This window comes from Danio rerio, chromosome 5 (genome assembly GCF_049306965.1).
Source record: "Danio rerio strain Tuebingen ecotype United States chromosome 5, GRCz12tu, whole genome shotgun sequence".
Classification (NCBI taxonomy): domain Eukaryota; kingdom Metazoa; phylum Chordata; class Actinopteri; order Cypriniformes; family Danionidae; genus Danio; species Danio rerio.
In genome coordinates this window covers 20,590,672-20,608,104 of record NC_133180.1, presented here as the reverse complement: position 1 = coordinate 20,608,104, position 17,433 = coordinate 20,590,672, and the positions used below count along the sequence as shown (strand labels likewise).

At 36.5% G+C, this 17,433-nt stretch overlaps 1 protein-coding gene and 1 long non-coding RNA gene across 2 annotated transcripts; one reads left to right on the top strand and one right to left on the bottom strand.

Moving 5' to 3' along the window:
- Positions 1-787: 787 nt before the first annotated feature.
- On the bottom strand, positions 788-12,267 carry tchp (trichoplein, keratin filament binding). Its single transcript, NM_001040343.1, has 12 exons — positions 11,855-12,267; positions 9,801-10,011; positions 9,648-9,704; positions 8,051-8,119; positions 7,747-7,920; positions 7,032-7,144; positions 6,132-6,198; positions 5,847-6,019; positions 5,675-5,756; positions 3,974-4,159; positions 1,263-1,406; positions 788-1,162 (listed from the first exon to the last, which is right to left on the bottom strand). Exons 1-12 carry the CDS (start codon positions 12,043-12,045, stop codon positions 1,130-1,132), a joined length of 1,500 nt encoding a protein of 499 aa, NP_001035433.1. The 5' UTR covers positions 12,046-12,267; the 3' UTR covers positions 788-1,129.
- On the top strand, positions 11,490-13,725 carry LOC141385794 (uncharacterized). Its single transcript, XR_012406795.1, has 2 exons — positions 11,490-11,638; positions 11,730-13,725. It is a non-coding gene; the product is annotated as an uncharacterized lncRNA (long non-coding RNA).
- Positions 13,726-17,433: the final 3,708 nt, after the last annotated feature.

Genomic DNA, 17,433 nt, shown 5'->3' with positions numbered 1-17,433 from the left:
TGCTTTTTTTTGGTTGTGTTGATCAAGAGCTACTTTTAGCATATCTGCTTGCATACATTGCTGCCCACTTAACTTTTTTTTTTATTATTATGCATGAAAGAACATTACAAAGATATAATATGAATAAATAGACAAAGAGGGTTACATGAATAGAATACCAGCAAGTTAAACAAGTTTAAGTGATTTACACCAAGAAAGCGTTTTACATGCAGTGTAATTGTTAGAGTCTTTTAAAGAGTTCACATAAATTTCAAAGTTCTTTCTGAAAATAAAAAAGTAAGGGTGTTTCTTTGAAAACTTACATTTATGGATGTAAAATTTTGCTAAAAAAGCAATAAATTAATAATAAATTTACAATGAGAGGGATCTACACTCAGAGAGTAACCAAAGAATACAATTTTTGGGGAAATACAGAAATTTGGAAATAAGAATTTTTTTAATGAAACTGGAAAAGTCAACCCAAAAAACTTTACAGTAAGTGCACTCCAAAAATAAATGGTTTAGTGTTTCATCATATTGAGTACAAAATGAGCATTTAGGGGAAATATTATTATTAAATTTAGCTAGTTTGATATTTATTGGGTAGCAATTATGAATGATTTTCATTGAGACTTCAATAGCTTTATTAGATAAGAAGAATTTTTTCCGAAGAAGCCAAAACTGTTCCCAATCCACGTCATCAAATGTATTATTCCAAAAACCTATGTAAGCAGGTAAAGAGATCCGAGAACTATTAATAACCAAGCGAATATCTGACATTCTTTAATATATATGAATGCAGCAGACGACGGATGACATTGTGAATTTATTGAAAAAACTGTCAGCACTGACATTTTTACAAAACAATCTACATATAAAAATGGACTTGGATGCAAACTTCAGTATAAGTGCAACAAAAACATTTGAACTTCCCTAAACTTTTATTTATTTAATTGCCATGAAGTAAATCATGAACTATTTATGACATCTCTGAACAGAAAACCGGCTCTCATTTGAAGCACAAAGTGGCCAAGATCAACATGGACACAGATATCCCCCTGATTTGATTAAAAACAGTGCTAGAAAAAAAAACTCCTCTAGCATCTGAAAAGGGGGGTGTGACACAAACTGTCTTCCTGTGAATGTGCCCTCATGTCCATGCTGACCGGGGTCTGCTGTGAATCTGCCATGATGAAAAAAAACAACACATTTTAATATAGACATGAAATGAACAAATCACAGTTTACATGCTGCCTCTTCACAGCACATTAATCTCCACTCACTCTCTCCTGGAAGCCCTGTCGAATCATTCGGTCCGTCTCAAGACGAAGTTCCTCCTCCTGGAGCCTAAGCTCCTCCCTCTCCTGTGCTTCTTCCTGTTCTAGTGTTTGTTGCTGCTCCCACTGCTCCTTTCGTCTCTGCTCCACCTGTTGGACAAACACGTGTACTGAAGACACTGGCTGTGTCTGACACATTTAGAATGTATGGCAAGAGGGAACTAAAATGAATGAGTGAATTTAAAGTGACAAAAAAATGTGCGGACAATTTCATCATGACCCTATAATCAGATAATATACAGTTGAAGTCAAAATTAATTAGCCCCCCTGTATATTTTCTCCCCAATTTCTGTTTAATTTTTAAAGTTTTTTCTTTAACACATTTCTGAACATAAAAGTTTTAATAATTCATTTCTTATAACTGATTTCTTTTATCTTTGCCATGATGACGGTACAATATACACCTTAAAGTGACATTTAAAGGCTTCACTTTAATTTTACATATATATATATATATATATATATATTAGTGCTGTCGATCGATTAAAAAAATTAACTAATTAATCGCACCTTTTTAAAAAAATTATCTCGATTAATCGCATTTAAAATACTGAAACTTGTAATTTTGGCTATTTAAATGTAAAATTAATGTAAACGCAAGACAAATTAAATTTTAAATTATTTAAATTCAAAATATAATTGTTTAATAGAATTTTTGTTTAACTTGTAACACAGATTTCTTCATGTAAACAACATACCCACAATAAACCATCAAGATCCTGGCTTGACAGACATATTTATTACAGAAATTAAAACACAGGCATGTTAATGACATTTAAATTTCAAAACAATCAATGCCAATAAAGAAAACATTGATTTCCATGTTGGATTCTAAGTGGACTGCAAAAAAATGCCAAAATACAGGAATTGCAGATATGGAAAATGAAATGAAACTGTTGCACTCATTGTAAAGTTTTATTGCTGTGAGTTGAGAACATTATTTATAGAGTGGAAACAATTTAGCTTAATCCTCCTTTACATTCATCCAGTTGCTAAGACTAGGAGTATCCCGCAAGTGCACAGAGACTCCCAAATGCCCGCAAATGAATGATAATTTCTTGCAAACCGGTCGTTAAATACATTGCACACCCCTCTCGCCCCTACTCAGATACGTTGCTCACTCCACCCCTGACACCCCTCAACGGGCCTGACACAGACACGCACACACAACGTGCTGCAGACGTTTTAGCCCCAACGGCCTTCCATACTGGAGTGACTCCCCTCAGATTCAACACGCATGATCACGTTCATCAAATTTGCTTAAACTAAGCGTCCTAAAGTTTTACTATATTTCACAAGGATTCTGACACAACAACGTGAAGCATACGCTTTCGTTGCGTTTAATGAGGAAACACGCTAAACTTGGAGGGTTCATGCTGAAAGGCAGAGTATTGCCGTCTTTGACAGCTCGCGACTTCACCTGAGACGTTCTGAGTACATTTAGCATAAGACACCAATACTCCGATTTTAATATGATTAAGATTATACTCTTTTTAAAATTCTACCATGTAGCCTTAAAAGGAACCTTACCTTAAAGCAGGGGTCACCAATCCTGGTCCTGGAGGGCCGGTGTCCCTGCAGGATTTAGCTCCAACTTGCCTCAACACACCTGCCTGGATGTTTCAAGTATTCCAAGTAAGACCTTGATTAGCTTGTTCTGGTGTGTTTGATTAGGGTTGGAGCTAAAATCTGCAGGACACCGGCCCTCCAGGAACAAGTTTGGTGACCACTGCCTTAAAGGAACACCGAGTCACGAAATGCGGAGGATTTTCTTTCTGTTCGCCATGCGGTATCAACTTACAACAGAAGTCGAAAGTTAAAAATGAAACACCCGAAATTGCATGAAACTTTGGAGAGCCTGGTGATGCAACTAATTGTTTTATACTGAAACTTGCCTTCAAAAAGTGCTTCCTTGGTCTTATCCACATTTATTGCATGTTGAACACACGTCCACCACAACAGGAAGTAAAGAAAACTTATTTAAAATTAATCGCATGCGTTAACGCGTTAATTTTGACAGTCCTAATATATATATATATATATATATATATATATATATATATATATATATATATATATATATAAAATAAAGGCTTTACTAGGTTATTAGACAAGTCCTTGTTTTATAATAGTTTGTTCTGTAGACTAGACAATCGAAAAAATAATTGCTTAAGGGGGCTAATAATATTGACCTTAAAATGTTTAAAAACAAAATTGTAGCCAAAATTAAACAAATAAGATTTCCTCCAGAAAAAAAAGAAACATAGGAAATTCTTTGAAAAATTCCTTGCGCTATTTAACATCGTTTGGGAAATATTTGAATTCAACTGTATATATTTTTGTGGGGTCACTATTCTGCCGCCTAGGTCGCATCTATGGACATGCCGGCCTTGACTGCAGATTAACTATGTTTCTATAGTTTCTTTACACAACTCCTTTTCCAATTTTAACTGTAATGTGCACCTTTTTTTAAAGATGCTTTGAAAGGATTACTATTGTGAAAAGAGCTACACAAATAAACATGAATCAAATGTTTTTCACAAATAATTTGGACTATAAAATGGCAGACACCACACTATAAAAGTGCATGAAGAGATGTTTTGGACACCGCTGTGGATAACTGAAGTGAGTGTGCAGGTTAGTGTTATTATGCAGACCTGATTATCGATCTCCTGTATGCGAGCAGTCCGGAGTCCTTCCTGCTGCTCTTTCTCCAGGCGCAGAGTGAGTCTGTCCTGCTCCAGCTGTTGGAGGAGCTCTTCTCTCCTCTGCAGAGACTCCTCTCTCGCCAGCCTGTTTTCCTGCATTCGCTCCTGCAACTGCTGCTGACGACCTGCCAGGACCTGACAAAAAATATCACACAAACTAACGGTCACAAATTTGACTACATTTAATATTTTGTTTATATCCATATAATAATCAACATTTAAAGTGGATCATCACCTTTCATCAAAGTTGTCCTACATCTGTTGAACAATACGCTTTCTTATCTTAAAACTATTTTGAAAAATGTTTTCGATTCACTTCAGATGTTGACTACGGTATATAGTAGTATATAATACATTTCAAATGAGTATTTAAGGATCAAAGTGCAGCCCCAAAATACAAATAAATTGAATTATATTTATACTTTGCTGCTATCATTCAAACCACCAGGTTTCAACCTTTTCTTAGTAAAAAGATTTGTAATCATTATTATATATTCCAAATTATATATACATGTTTATATTATTATATATGATATATTATAAATTATTATAATTCTTTTATCATTAATATTACATATATATATATATATATATATATATATATATATATATATATATATATATATATATATATATATATATATATAGAGAGAGAGAGAGAGAGAGAGAGAGAGAGAGAGAGAGAGAGAGAGAGAGATTTTTTCCCTTTATTTTATTTTATTTGTTTTTTGCATGATCACATACTTTGTTTGAAACATATAGGTCAGATTTTTTTTTTACATTTTAGTTCCATTTTTAGTCAATGCTGTTCTTTGTTCTTTTGAAATTTGTCTTTATTAAATAACAATAATAATAAAGGTAATGCAGAACAATGGACATCTTAATAAAAAAATGTTTTGAGCCATGAGTCCAGTCTTTTTTCTATATTCGATACTCCAAATTCATATATATTCTATGCATTTATATCAGAGATGGATTCTCTCTAATAACCCATGTGCACTTAAAATAAAAATAATTTGATACAGTAGAAATATCTATCTATCTATCTATCTATCTATCTATCTATCTATCTATCTATCTATCTATCTATCTATCTTGCTATCTATCTATCTATCTATCTATCTATCTATCTATCTATCTATCTATCTATCTATCTATCTATCTGTCTGTCTGTCTGTCTATCTATCTGTCTGTCTATCTGTCTGTCTATCTATCTATCTGTCTGTCTATCTATCTGTCTCTCTCTCTATCTATCCATCCATCCATCCATCCATCCATCCATCCATCTTTCCAAATAGAAATATTCAAGCCATCTAGTGACATTGTATTTGCAATATAAATCGCAGGATAACAAAAAAATCGCAAAGTTAGTTTTTCCAATATCATTCAGCCCTACTAACTAACTAACTAACTAACTAACTAACTAACTAACTAACTAACTAACTAACTGTTTGTCTGTCTGTCTATCTATCTGTGAGCATGAGGTAAGATGTTTCTCCAGCTATAACATCTACACTTCAATCTATAACATATTTTCCATTGATTATCCATTTGAAGTGTGGAAGTAAAGTGCAGTGTTAAAAGGAATTTTGATACAAGAATTGTGTGCGTGCGACCACTGAGGAACTGGCCATTATCTTTAGCTCTCACCTCTCGCATGAGTCTCTCTCTCGCTCTCCTCTCCTTCTCCCACTCGGCCTCTCTTTTCTCCCAAACACGCTGAGCTTCCTCCCTGTAGACGGCAGACAAAAAAGCAAGAGAATGGGTATTTCTATTTCCAGATACAAACACAGTTGATTAAACATTTTGCCTGTGCGCTCACCGGTATAAAATGTCAAACTCTGCCTCCCTCTCCCTCTCCAGCTGAAGCTGCTCCTCTATAACTCTCTTCATCCAGGCGGCATCAGCGACGGCTCTCTCTCTTCTGGCTTTGTGAAATCTCTGCTCGTCCAGCTCTCCCTCCAGCAGCGCCGCCAGGATCTTGCGGTCTGCCTCCTGGTGGACAGGAAAGGTATCGATCATGCATTTGCAGTTTAACAGTAAATAGTTGCAGTATTTGATATTAACAGCAACAAGAGGTCAAATTGAAGTTTTCGCTGTAACCTACCAGCTCCTCCTGCACCTGCTGTGCTCTCCTTTTTAGCTGAGCTCGATACTGACGAGTCAGGAAACGCCTGTGGAAGCAGTTATACTGCTTGGTAAGTAGTTGTATTAAGTTGTATGTATTAATATAGTTTTAAAATTTTTATTTTAAATAATTTTAATGAAATAAAAAAAATGTTGTTAATGTTTGTTAGGTGCTCTTTTCATTTGTAAAAGTTTTAATATGCATAAGCTGATTCATAAAAAGTTGAATATGCATAAAAAGTGTAAATTATGAACAAAACAATCAGTCAGATGTTACAAATTTGTTTGATTTAAAGTAGTAAATTAATCCCACAATCCCATGATGCAGTGCAAATGACATAATATATATAGGCTTCATGGTGGCCCAGCGGGTGGCATGATTGAGGTCGCTGGTTCAAGCACCGGTTGGGTCAGATCGCATTTCTCTGAGAAGATTGGATGTTCGGTGCATTGAATAAGCTAAATTGTCCGTAGTGTATGTGTGTGTGTGTGTGAGTCTTTTGGTAATACCCAATTTTAACACGAGATTTTGGAAACCAGATCTAAATTTAGCGGGAACGGTCTGGTCGGGTATGAAACAGGGTGGATCGGGCAGCTGGTGAACAAAGGCTGAATATACAGCGGGAGTGGTTGGGTGCGGTATAAAACCTGGCAGGAGCAGGATTAGATCTCTAGCAGGGGGCTTTATTGAAGCCAAGATAATTTGTTTCTGTTTTTTAAAATATTTTTGAAATTGTTGTTTTATTGACAAAAATTTTAATAAAAAGATCTGGAAAAATGAATAAGTTTGCATAGTGTAGAAATTATTTAACTATAGAAACACTGCTGCTAAAGAAATAAATCCCTTAACACATACAATATTTAAGTCTAAATTTTTCACCCAAATTCCGTTTTCCTTCTGCTTTCCTCCATCATCTTCCTCTCATCCTCAAGCTTCTCAAGCTCCCAACGTTTGGACATCAGAGTTTCCTGTTCCTGCTTAAGACGCTCAGCCTGAAACATGTAGAAGAAATGGAACAAATGAAAAACATACTTTTGATGCTGCTTCTTTAACCTTACGATCTTTGCATTTGTTTTGGTAAATAGGTTGTTGTGACAATTTTTTTATTTCTGCTTAACTAAAAGATTTTTTTCCCAACACATTTCTAAACATAATAGTTTTAAAAACTCATTTCTAATAACTGATTTATTTTATCTTTGCCATGATGACAGTAAATAATATTTGACTGGATATTTTTCAACACACTTCTATACAGCTTAAAGTGGCATTTAAAGGCTTTACTAGGTTAATTAGGTTAACTAGGTAGGTTAGGGTAATTAGGCAAGTTATTGTATAATGATGGTTTGTTCTGTAGACAATCGAAAACAAATATAGCTAAAGGGGCTAATAATTTTGACCTTAAATTTTTTTTTTTTTTTATTAAAACTGCTTTAATTCTAGCTGAAATAAAACAAATAAGTTCTCCAGAAGAAAAAACTTATCAGACATACTGTAAAATTTCCTTGATCTGTTAAACATAATTTGGGAAATATAAAAAAATAATAATAAATTCAAAGGGAGGCTAGTGTAAGTGCGTATTACAGTAATTCCGTACTTCCTGTTCCCGTAGTTTGAGCTCCTCCATCTGTTTAAGGAGCTCCTCAGCTCGCTTCTTTTCCTCCCATTTTCTGTTCTCCTCTTCTTTCCTCATTCTTTCCAGAGCTTCCTGTCTGGTCCTTTCATACTCATTCTCAAATCGCTGTTTCTCCTCCTGAGTTCTCTCATCAGCCTGAGTATTACAGAACAGACTTATATTACACTGGAGATGTTGAACCTAGCAATCCTTTGTCTAGTAAGATTATTCAAACACAAGCAGCCGAGTTGCATTCATGCTTGTGCCGACATTTAACATGTCTTACCTGTTTTTTCTCTTGCTGTTGAACCTGCCACTGACTCACAATGTGATCTTTGTGCAGCTCTGACTCCACCTGCACACACACAATCATTCGAGACACTCAGATGTCTGATTGAATAATGCTCCAGAAGTGGTTGCGTGTGTTCGGAACCGAATCCTGAGCTCAGAGTTACAGTTCAGTCACGGAAGAAACTCATCACATGCTGTATTAGCTTACAACTTGCGTCTAACTACATTTTCATAAAAATCATGGCTTGATTCCTCTGTAGGAATGAATAATAAGAAACAATTATAATAATAATAATAATAATAATAATAATAAATTATATATAAAAAGTTACAAGTGAAAATAAACAAGCTATTCCTGTAGTTTGAGAGTTTAATAGCGCAAGTATAATGTTGACTTTTATGTGACACTATTATTCCAAAATTTATAGTACTCTATAATTTTTTAAGAATGGTTTTAAATAAATATATAATATATTATTATATTATTACATTTCATTTTATATTATCAACATTGAACATTATCGTGCTGTTTAATATTTTTATGGAAATTGATATGATGAGATTTTTTATTAAAAAAAGAATAGCATTTGCTTGACAAAAAACTTTTGTAACATAAATAATAATAATTATTATTAATTACTTTCATTTAAATAGAGCTTTTCGCTTTTCTGAGTACTCAAAACACTTTGCAAATTTTGGCGGGAATCTTCTCATCCACCACCAGGAGCCAGTGTGATGAAGCCCTGACAACAACGCTGTCTACCTTTACAGCTTAAAACGTGCTTTCGAGTGTAAAAATGTTGCACACTTTTTTATCAAATTTATTTACCTATGGAAGCCCATGTTGTTGTGTGTGTGGCTTAGCTCCACTTATCCAATAGGTGCCCATTTGTCTGAAATATTCTGAAGCAGCAATACTGTTCTGTACTGTCCTTATAGTTAGAGTGAGATTCACAATGTTTTTTAGAAAAAAGAAATTAAAAAATCCTCCTCGCTGCTTATAGTCGCAGTCTCTAATTAAAAATGAATGACTTCCGGCGACTTTGATGCTCTCGCGAATTTTGGTGTGAACGCAAACTGATATGGGGATGGTTAGTAAACCATGATGGACAGAAGCCATTGAGCAGATTTGGCCAGGACACGTTAATTTCAAAGGATTTTCATTGACCACAGAGAGTACCAGGACCTTGGTTTAACGTCTCATCCAAAAAAAAAGACGAGAAAAATGTCCCGTTCACTATACTGGGGCGTTAAGACCCCACACAGACAGCAGATTGAGCACCCCCAGCTGGACTCACTAACACCTCTTTCGGCAGCAACCTAGAGCTCCCATTTGTCTCACATCCAGGTACTGACCATGTGCAGCCCTGCTTTGCTTCAGATGGTGACTATATGAGAGCGGCAGAGCCAGCTGTACAAACTTTACTGGCGTTTTATTCAATTTAAAGCATACTTGCTTATTGACGTTATATATATTTTCCTTAATAAGAAAATGTTTCTTCACACTTTAAATACTCTTAATAACACCCATAACTAACATAGATGTCAAGTTTTGAGATATTCATTTATTTATATCTCAACGTATGACTGACCTTCCGCAGTTGTGAGTTGTTCTGCTTCCAGTGTTCCCTCAGCAGCTCCTGTGCAAGCTGAAGAAGATAAAACAAATCGACATATCAGATCAGATATGACATTCAATCAGATAACATAACAGGGCTTTATGACAGAACAATTAGTGTTCATACATTTTTCCTCCTCTCCTCCCTAGCAGAACGGAGGGCGTCTGTTTTTTCCACTAGCTGTCTGGCTAGCGTGTCTCTATCTGGATGAATATTTCTGAGCTCTGCCTCCAGCTGATCTCTCTCCTCCTGAAGCATCGTCCTCAGACGCTCCCTGCGCTCCTCTAGTTTCCGCTGCTTCTCCTCCCTCATGCGGTCCCGCTGAAATGCTGACATACTACAAGATCAAGAAAATAAGTTTTTTTTTAATTCACATAAATGTTTATTTGCAGTATGATGATGCAATTTATCCTCCTCCTTATAGGCATTAAGTATGCAGTGTTAAACTTTTGTATAGTTTTGTCAGATTTATGTTTTTTTTACCTCAAATCAAAGTGTGTAATGCTGTAATTCTCCTCATAGCTGTTTGGTTTAGTACTTGGTTTATAAAAATGTAACAACTACTTAAGAAAAATGTAAGGAAAGATACTTTCAGAACCAGTACTGCCAAAAAAACAGGAGTGAACTTTTACACACCATAAATTTTTTACTTTTCAGAAAGACATCTCAGCCTTGATAAAAGGTAAGAATATCATATTCAATAACGTGTCATATTTAACTATTTGAATAATTATTTTATTAAAGGGCTAGTTTAACCACAAATGAACATTTCCTCACCATTTGCTCAGCCTTAAGTGATTCTAAACTAAATTTCTTACTTTTGCAGAACTGTTGAACTGCTGTTTTCCAACATTCCTCAAAATATTTTACTTGTATTCAAACAAAAAAAAAGCATAAACAGGTTTGGAACAACTGGAAAATGAAAAAAATGACTTTGGGTGAACTATCCCTTTAAAGACCGCATGAACTGGAATCTGCGACCCTTTTTTCCCACTGTATTGTTACGCAGTTCCTAGAGAAAAAGAATATTAAATGAGAAAACAGTGGGTGTGGCTTGTTTTTTTGTACTGTGAGCTGATTGGATGTAGTATAGTAGGCATTTCACTCTGAAAGATTAGGAAAAGGGTTTGGGGAGAGTTATTGCAACCTAACAGATACCTCTTCCTCATCATTTCTGTTTGTTGTCAAAACTGACAGTTAGAGGGGGCATGGTTAAGTATTATAACCACACCCAATACCCAAGACGTTGTAATATGAGAATTTAACTGAAAACAAACAGGAAGTGCATTTTCAGACTTTTAAAAGGCAAACCATTTTTGCTTTTCTAAATGACATGCACAGAAGAATTGTTTACCACAAAACTGGCCATGTGATCTAAGAAAATTATAATGTTTAGTTTTGATTTCATTTTTTACTTTAAGTCCAAAAGAGTACAAAAGAGATTTTGAAGAATGTGGGACAAAACAGACTATTTTTTGGATGCCAATGGTTGCTGCTCTTCACTCTTCAATATCTTGCTTTGTGTTCAACAGAAGAAATAGATTCATAAAACTTTAGAAACACCAGAGTGTGAGTAAATGGTAATGAATTTTACATTTTGGGGTGAACTACCCCTTTAATGTATTTATTAGTAATGACAAGACATTATTTAGGCCAGATTCAAATTGAAAATACTGAGCATACATCTGCACATAGCATACAGTAATATTATTTTATTTTACATTGAATACAAAAACTAAACACAAAAGTCTCCACTGAAAACTACAGCATAGGCCAGGGATGTCCAAACTTGGTCCTGGATAGGGTGTCCTATGCAGGGTGTCAACACAGCTCTCTGGAAGTTTCTAGTTTACCTAGTTTGATCCGCTGGTTCAGGTGTGGATTGGGGTTGGAACTAAAATATGCAGGACACCGTCCCTCCAGGACCAAGTTTGGACACTCCTTGCATAGGCTACGCTGGTATGGTAAGTTTTGAAGCTGGTTTACGATGGTCTTGACCAGCAAAAACCAGCATTAAAACATACCTTACCAGCATATGCTGTTTTCTTTCAGCAGGATTATAACCCAAATCTGAACTAATGCTTTGGAAACTGGTGGAAAACTGTTGCTGTTGTTGGCTGAAGTGTCGGCAATAGTTTAAATAACACATTCAATGCATAAGCTACAGGAGGTATAAGCACCTGCGATGAAAGGACTGTCGTGAGCTCCACTGCGCCTGTTTACTGCTGCGGACATCCTGCTCCCTAAAGTACTGCGAGTGCTGCTCCCACTGTCGCCTCAGCCGCGCCTCCTGTTCCCGCTGCCGCACCAGCTGCTGCTCCAGAGTCCGCACCCGACTCGGCCAGTGTGCGGAGAGCGTCGGGAGAGCCATGGGTCTGAGGAGACCGAGTTTAACGTTACTTCTCACCGGAGATCTTGACTTGCGATCACTGGAGCAGTCATGGCAACATAATGCTGCAAATGAGGATTATTAACGTTATTGATCGCACTACAAAATAAGTCAGTAGATTTTAGAATCGACTTGCTAAGTGAGTTCTACATTCACGTTGATATTTGTACGTATTTTAACGAAACTGTAGTCAGAGGAAAGCGGTTAACGACGGCGGATGTGTAAACAAAACACCAAAAAAGAAGCGGTCCACTTGGTTACGCCTCTACTTCCTGGTTACCTACGGCGAGTGACGAGGTACAAGCAGGCAGGGGTTTATAGCTGGGGTATATTTCTACATTAATTTGTATCAGATAAATATAGCAATATCATCACATAAAAGTTTACAGTAGAAAACGTTTAAACCAATAAAAAAAACTAACAAATGAAGCAATAGATTAAATTAAGGCATGTTCAAAACATGGAGATGTCGCATAAGGGGAGTTCACCGAAATATTTACCTTAGTTTCTCAGATGGTTATAAACCGTTATGAGTTTCTTTCTTCTTTAAAAACAATCTTTTGTGTTCAACAGAAAGCTAAAAACCTGTAACCATTCACTTTCATTGTTGGAAAAACAAATAGGTATGTCTACTATGGATGTCAAGGTCCTGCAGGGGAAAAAAACCAGCTTAAAACAGCCTAAGTTGGTTCGCTGGTTTTAGCTGGTCGACCCGCTTGATTTTAGACAGGTTTCAGTTATTTCCAGCCTGGTCTTAGCTGGAAAGGCTGGGAGGTGACCAGCTAAAACCAGCTTGACCAGCCAAAACCAGCTGTCCAGCTTAAACCAGGCTGCTCAAGCTGGTTTTAGCTGGTCATTTTCTTAGCAGCCTGACCAGCTCAGATCAGGCTGGAAATAACTGGAAACCAGCCTGGAAAGGGCCAAAACCCCTTTAAAACCAGGCTAGTCGACCAGCTAAAACCAGCCAACCAGCCTTGCCCGGTTTAAGGTTTTTTTTTCAGTAGGGTGGTTACAGGTTTCCAGCTCTTTCCAGAAGAAATAGGCATACAATCAAACTGGTTTGACACAAGAGAATTAAGTGAGTGAAAATAATGACATAATTTTATTTATGGGGTGAACTGTCCTTAACTTTAAAGGGACTAAGCCAAGAAAATGAATGAATGAATTCTTAACTTTGCAGGGAAAAATTCATCTCTAGTTTTTGGGGTTATTCATGGTCTGACAAAAGTAATTAATTCTGAATTTGAATTTTAATATTCAGTGGTTGAACTGTGAGGGAAATAATGGTACATCATTATACCTAGTTAAAAAAAAGAAACATGTTACTGATTCTTTACAGTTTATTGGTTGAACCCATATTCACTAATAACAGTGTAATAGGGCTATTATATATTGTATAACATTGAATGAGAAATACCACATCTACATGTTCCATGGTGTCATTATCACCTCACATATTTACTCCTGTGGCCCCATAGGATAGTAAAGTCCATTGAATTCACTTAATTTGCTTAATTATACATTTTTGTCCAATAAAAAGTATATATAGTACAAATGTGAGAATCATGAATATAATCTTTATGTACTACATTCGCCATGTTGTCATTTTATAAGCATCAGTTTTGCATATCGCACACACCTGCAAGTACAAAGTCTGATAAATATCTTTAAAATGTATGCTGTAGTAACATTCAAAATGATATACACCTTATATTATCATATTATCAGCAATGTCCAAATGGAAATGTCCAATACATGTATTGCAGATGAGAAAACGCACTGATAAATATCTAAAAGATGTAAAGACAAACATCAAATAGACGTCTCCAAGATTGAATGAGCGTTATCAGTGGTTATCAGCAGATAGATATGTTATATGATAGATATGCGCCTACTAGTAGGCTCATAAGGCTGTTATCATTAATCCAAATTGTAAATCAGCTATAAATTATATACAGCTATGGCTGTAAATGAACGAGAATTATTTCGATTATTATTTTTTTTTCCATTAATTGTAGTTTAGTAACGTTTACCCCTACCCCAACCCTAAACCCAGCCATCACAGTACTGTAAAAGCAGATGTGGATCTGAAGTCATCTTTATCAGTATAACCGATTAACCATGATAATTATATTAAATATTACATTTTCCATTAATTGTATTTTATTAACGTCTACCCCAACCCTAAACCCAACCGCCACTAATATAAAAACAGATTTGGGTGTGGAGTCTTCTTTGTTAGTATAGCTAATTAACCATGTGGATGTATGATAACAGCCTTCTGAGACTAACAGGAAGTTGCAGAAGGCCCTTACTGACCCATATCTATCAGCCGATAACCACTCATAATGCCCATTCAATCGAGTGATAACATTTGAATCGGGTATCTCTCTGGGGTGCTTTAATACCGTTCACAAATCCTCTCTTGTGGCCTCGTGTGATAGTAAAGTGTCCATTGAATGCCCACTTCATAATCTCACTAAAAGAAATAGGACAGATCGTTCCTTTTTATAGTACTAGCAAATGCTCTGAGAAAATTACTGAAGTAGCAACAGTGAAAGTAATGAAAATTCAAACTTGCTCATCGTCACTTTAAAGAAATGACTATTAATATTTAAGAAGTTTACAACCTTGGATGCAGTCTTAGTCTTTACACAATAAGCATGTAAGAGTGATTGATTTGTGTATTTTACAGTTATTATTGCATGAATTGTGGCCAACCCCATTACATTAATGGACATTTAATCTTATAAACAACTTTTAACTCTGCTAGGATGATTAAAGAGCCCATATTATACATGAAATAGGGTCATATCCTGGTTGTAAGAGTCTCCAACAACAGTCTAATATGCATGCAAGGTCAAAAAACACTTTCATGGTCTTATAATCTGCATTTATTTTTACCTAATTATCCCAGCGACTCCTGTATGAATCGTCCAGTGATTCATTTGTTCCCAAACCCCTCCTTAGCGCGGAGCTAATCTGCGCTGATTGGACCGATGACAGTCTGTCGCGATTGGTCGACTGCCTTCAGTCAGAGAGGGAAATGGCCAATAGCTAATCAGCAATTTAAAAAGTAATCACAGTTCATACACGCTCGATAGTGTATGCGTGGATTTTAGCTGCCACACTATGGCGAGTGGATAGTGCTACGGATAACCGAACGAAGGAGACAGTCGTGTACTCGCCATACCACACACACACAAAAACACACACACACCTCCGGATGACAACGCTCCCGCTTCCGCCCGCACCCGCCAGGTTTTAGCCTGAGAACCCGCTCCGTTTTCTGCCCGCCGCGCCCGGTCCCGCTAGAGCGGAGAACACAACCAAAAATCACCCAGTATACAGTCCAGACAGCCAAGCTGTCTGTATAAACACATACACACAGCTCGTTCGTTCGTTCGCTCTCTCTCTCTCTCTCTCTCTCTCTCTCTCTCTCTCTCTCGCTCTCTCTCGCTCTCTCTCATACGCTCTCTCATACCAAGCAGACTCTCTCTTTCTAATTCACATAGCAATATCCGTGATATTGCTAGACAGCCCGCTCCCGTCCCAAATTAAACCCGTTACCGACCGCTCCAGCGATTTATTCGGAAATTTATTCCCGCGGCTGTCCCCGCGCCAGATTTCTGCGGCGCGGGAATAAATTTCCGAATAAATCGCGGGAGCAGAACTCTAGCACGGAGCTCCATAAACAAACAGCACGCGTCGCGTTTTTAACGTGACTTTGCACGCGATAAGATAATATATCCAGTTAACCTGATACAGTACACGCGGTTACAAGTAACAAATCACAACTAAATACATTTGCAAGCTAGAGTAAACGAGGCAACAACTTTAACCGCACGTACTTACACTTGAGAAATGGAAGAAACCCATCCTGACGTCCATCAGTTACTCTTTACTGATCCTTCCTTTAACAAACTCAGATGAAGTATTCTTTGTAGCATGTAGCTTCCAGAAGTTTCCAACTGCTTGGTTATAATGCTGAGGTTTCATCTTTGGGTAGAGACTCAATATATCCATCTGCAGTGTGACTTCAATCAACCGGCATGTTTGTGTGTGTGTGTTTGTGGGTGTGTGTATGTGTGTGTCTGGGTTTCTGCGTCAGAGGGCGGGGCCTCAGGTTTGAAATCTCCCGGGTTTGCGCGTGCACGTGAATAACTTGGTTTCGTTCGTACGTCATGGCGAAACACCTAATGAATCGTGATCAAGGCGACTCGTTTGAAGCACTATGAGTCGACTCTTTTATAGATGAATCAACAGTTTTAAACACTGTACACTAACAGATTTAAGCCTTAGCTGGATACTTCACTTCACTTAGAGCTGTGTTACACACTACATGGAGGGGAATTTTCAAAAACCCATAATATGGGCTCTTTAAATCTAGAAGAACTATTAAATTGCTCTAAATGATTTGAAACCTCATTCTACCACCCAAATGGCCTTTACAAATCTTTAAGTAATATTTAATAACAGCATGATTGCTACTCATTCCATAATGATCAGAAGCTTTTTTGTTGGTCTGATTTGATTTGAGAAGTCTGATTTGATTTTATTGTCAGGCATATTCATAGTTAATGAGATCTGAAGTAAAGGTGACAGCAATGTCTAACGCTCTACTTTAGAGGATTAAATATTGATTAAAAACGAGCAGTCAGCTGAGGTGTGAATTAAAGAAGGGAATCTGGTGGCAGTAATGAAAAGAGAATGACATGACTTTCTGGGTCATTGTAGGTTAAGCCTACTGGTGAATCAATTAAACATTGCATGTGAATGTTTAATGGTGACCAGATAATTGTGTCTAATCGTCATCAGAACACTCCCCGCTTAAACCTCTAATGTCAACAGGGTAAAGGACATTTTAATTATTAACAGTATGAGGCCCCTAAACTTTCAGCAAAGAATCTAATCTGAGCCGCTCCTTGGTTAGTTCGTTCCTTTTAAATAATCCACTAAGACGATACTAAGTCACTCTTGTTCAATTTGTTGATTTGTTCAAGCCTAAACTTCTTTTGAAGACAAAAACATAGATTAGGTGTTTAATAGTCAGACAAAATGAACCCTTTAATCAGCTTTTTATAAAGTGACATCTAAAAAGAGCTTGTTGTTCAACATTTACTTCACATAGAGTATATTAGCATTTTACACAATATAATTATGAACAGGAATGGGAAGATTGTTTTATCTGATGTCAAAAAAGAGCATATACCTCATTGTTAAAATGGATCAATACTGGACATATTTATTTAGATGCTGCATTGACATTTGTACTGATAAGTCTGTTTGTAGATCAGTGGTGGTAGTAAAAAAGTTATATATCATAATTACATTGATTATCAGATTTAAGTGTAATGGACATTGAATATT

Excerpts from the sequence above, each read along its gene's own strand:
- tchp (NM_001040343.1), bottom strand. The coding sequence starts at position 12,045 with ATGGCTCTCCCGACGCTCTCCGCACACTGGCCGAGTCGGGTGCGGACT. Across the intron at positions 9,705-9,800 it reads GGGAGGAGAGGAGGAAAAAT|CTTGCACAGGAGCTGCTGAG; the intron begins GTATGAACACTA and ends TATCTTCTTCAG. Across the intron at positions 8,120-9,647 it reads ACAACTCACAACTGCGGAAG|GTGGAGTCAGAGCTGCACAA; the intron begins GTCAGTCATACG and ends GTGTGTGTGCAG.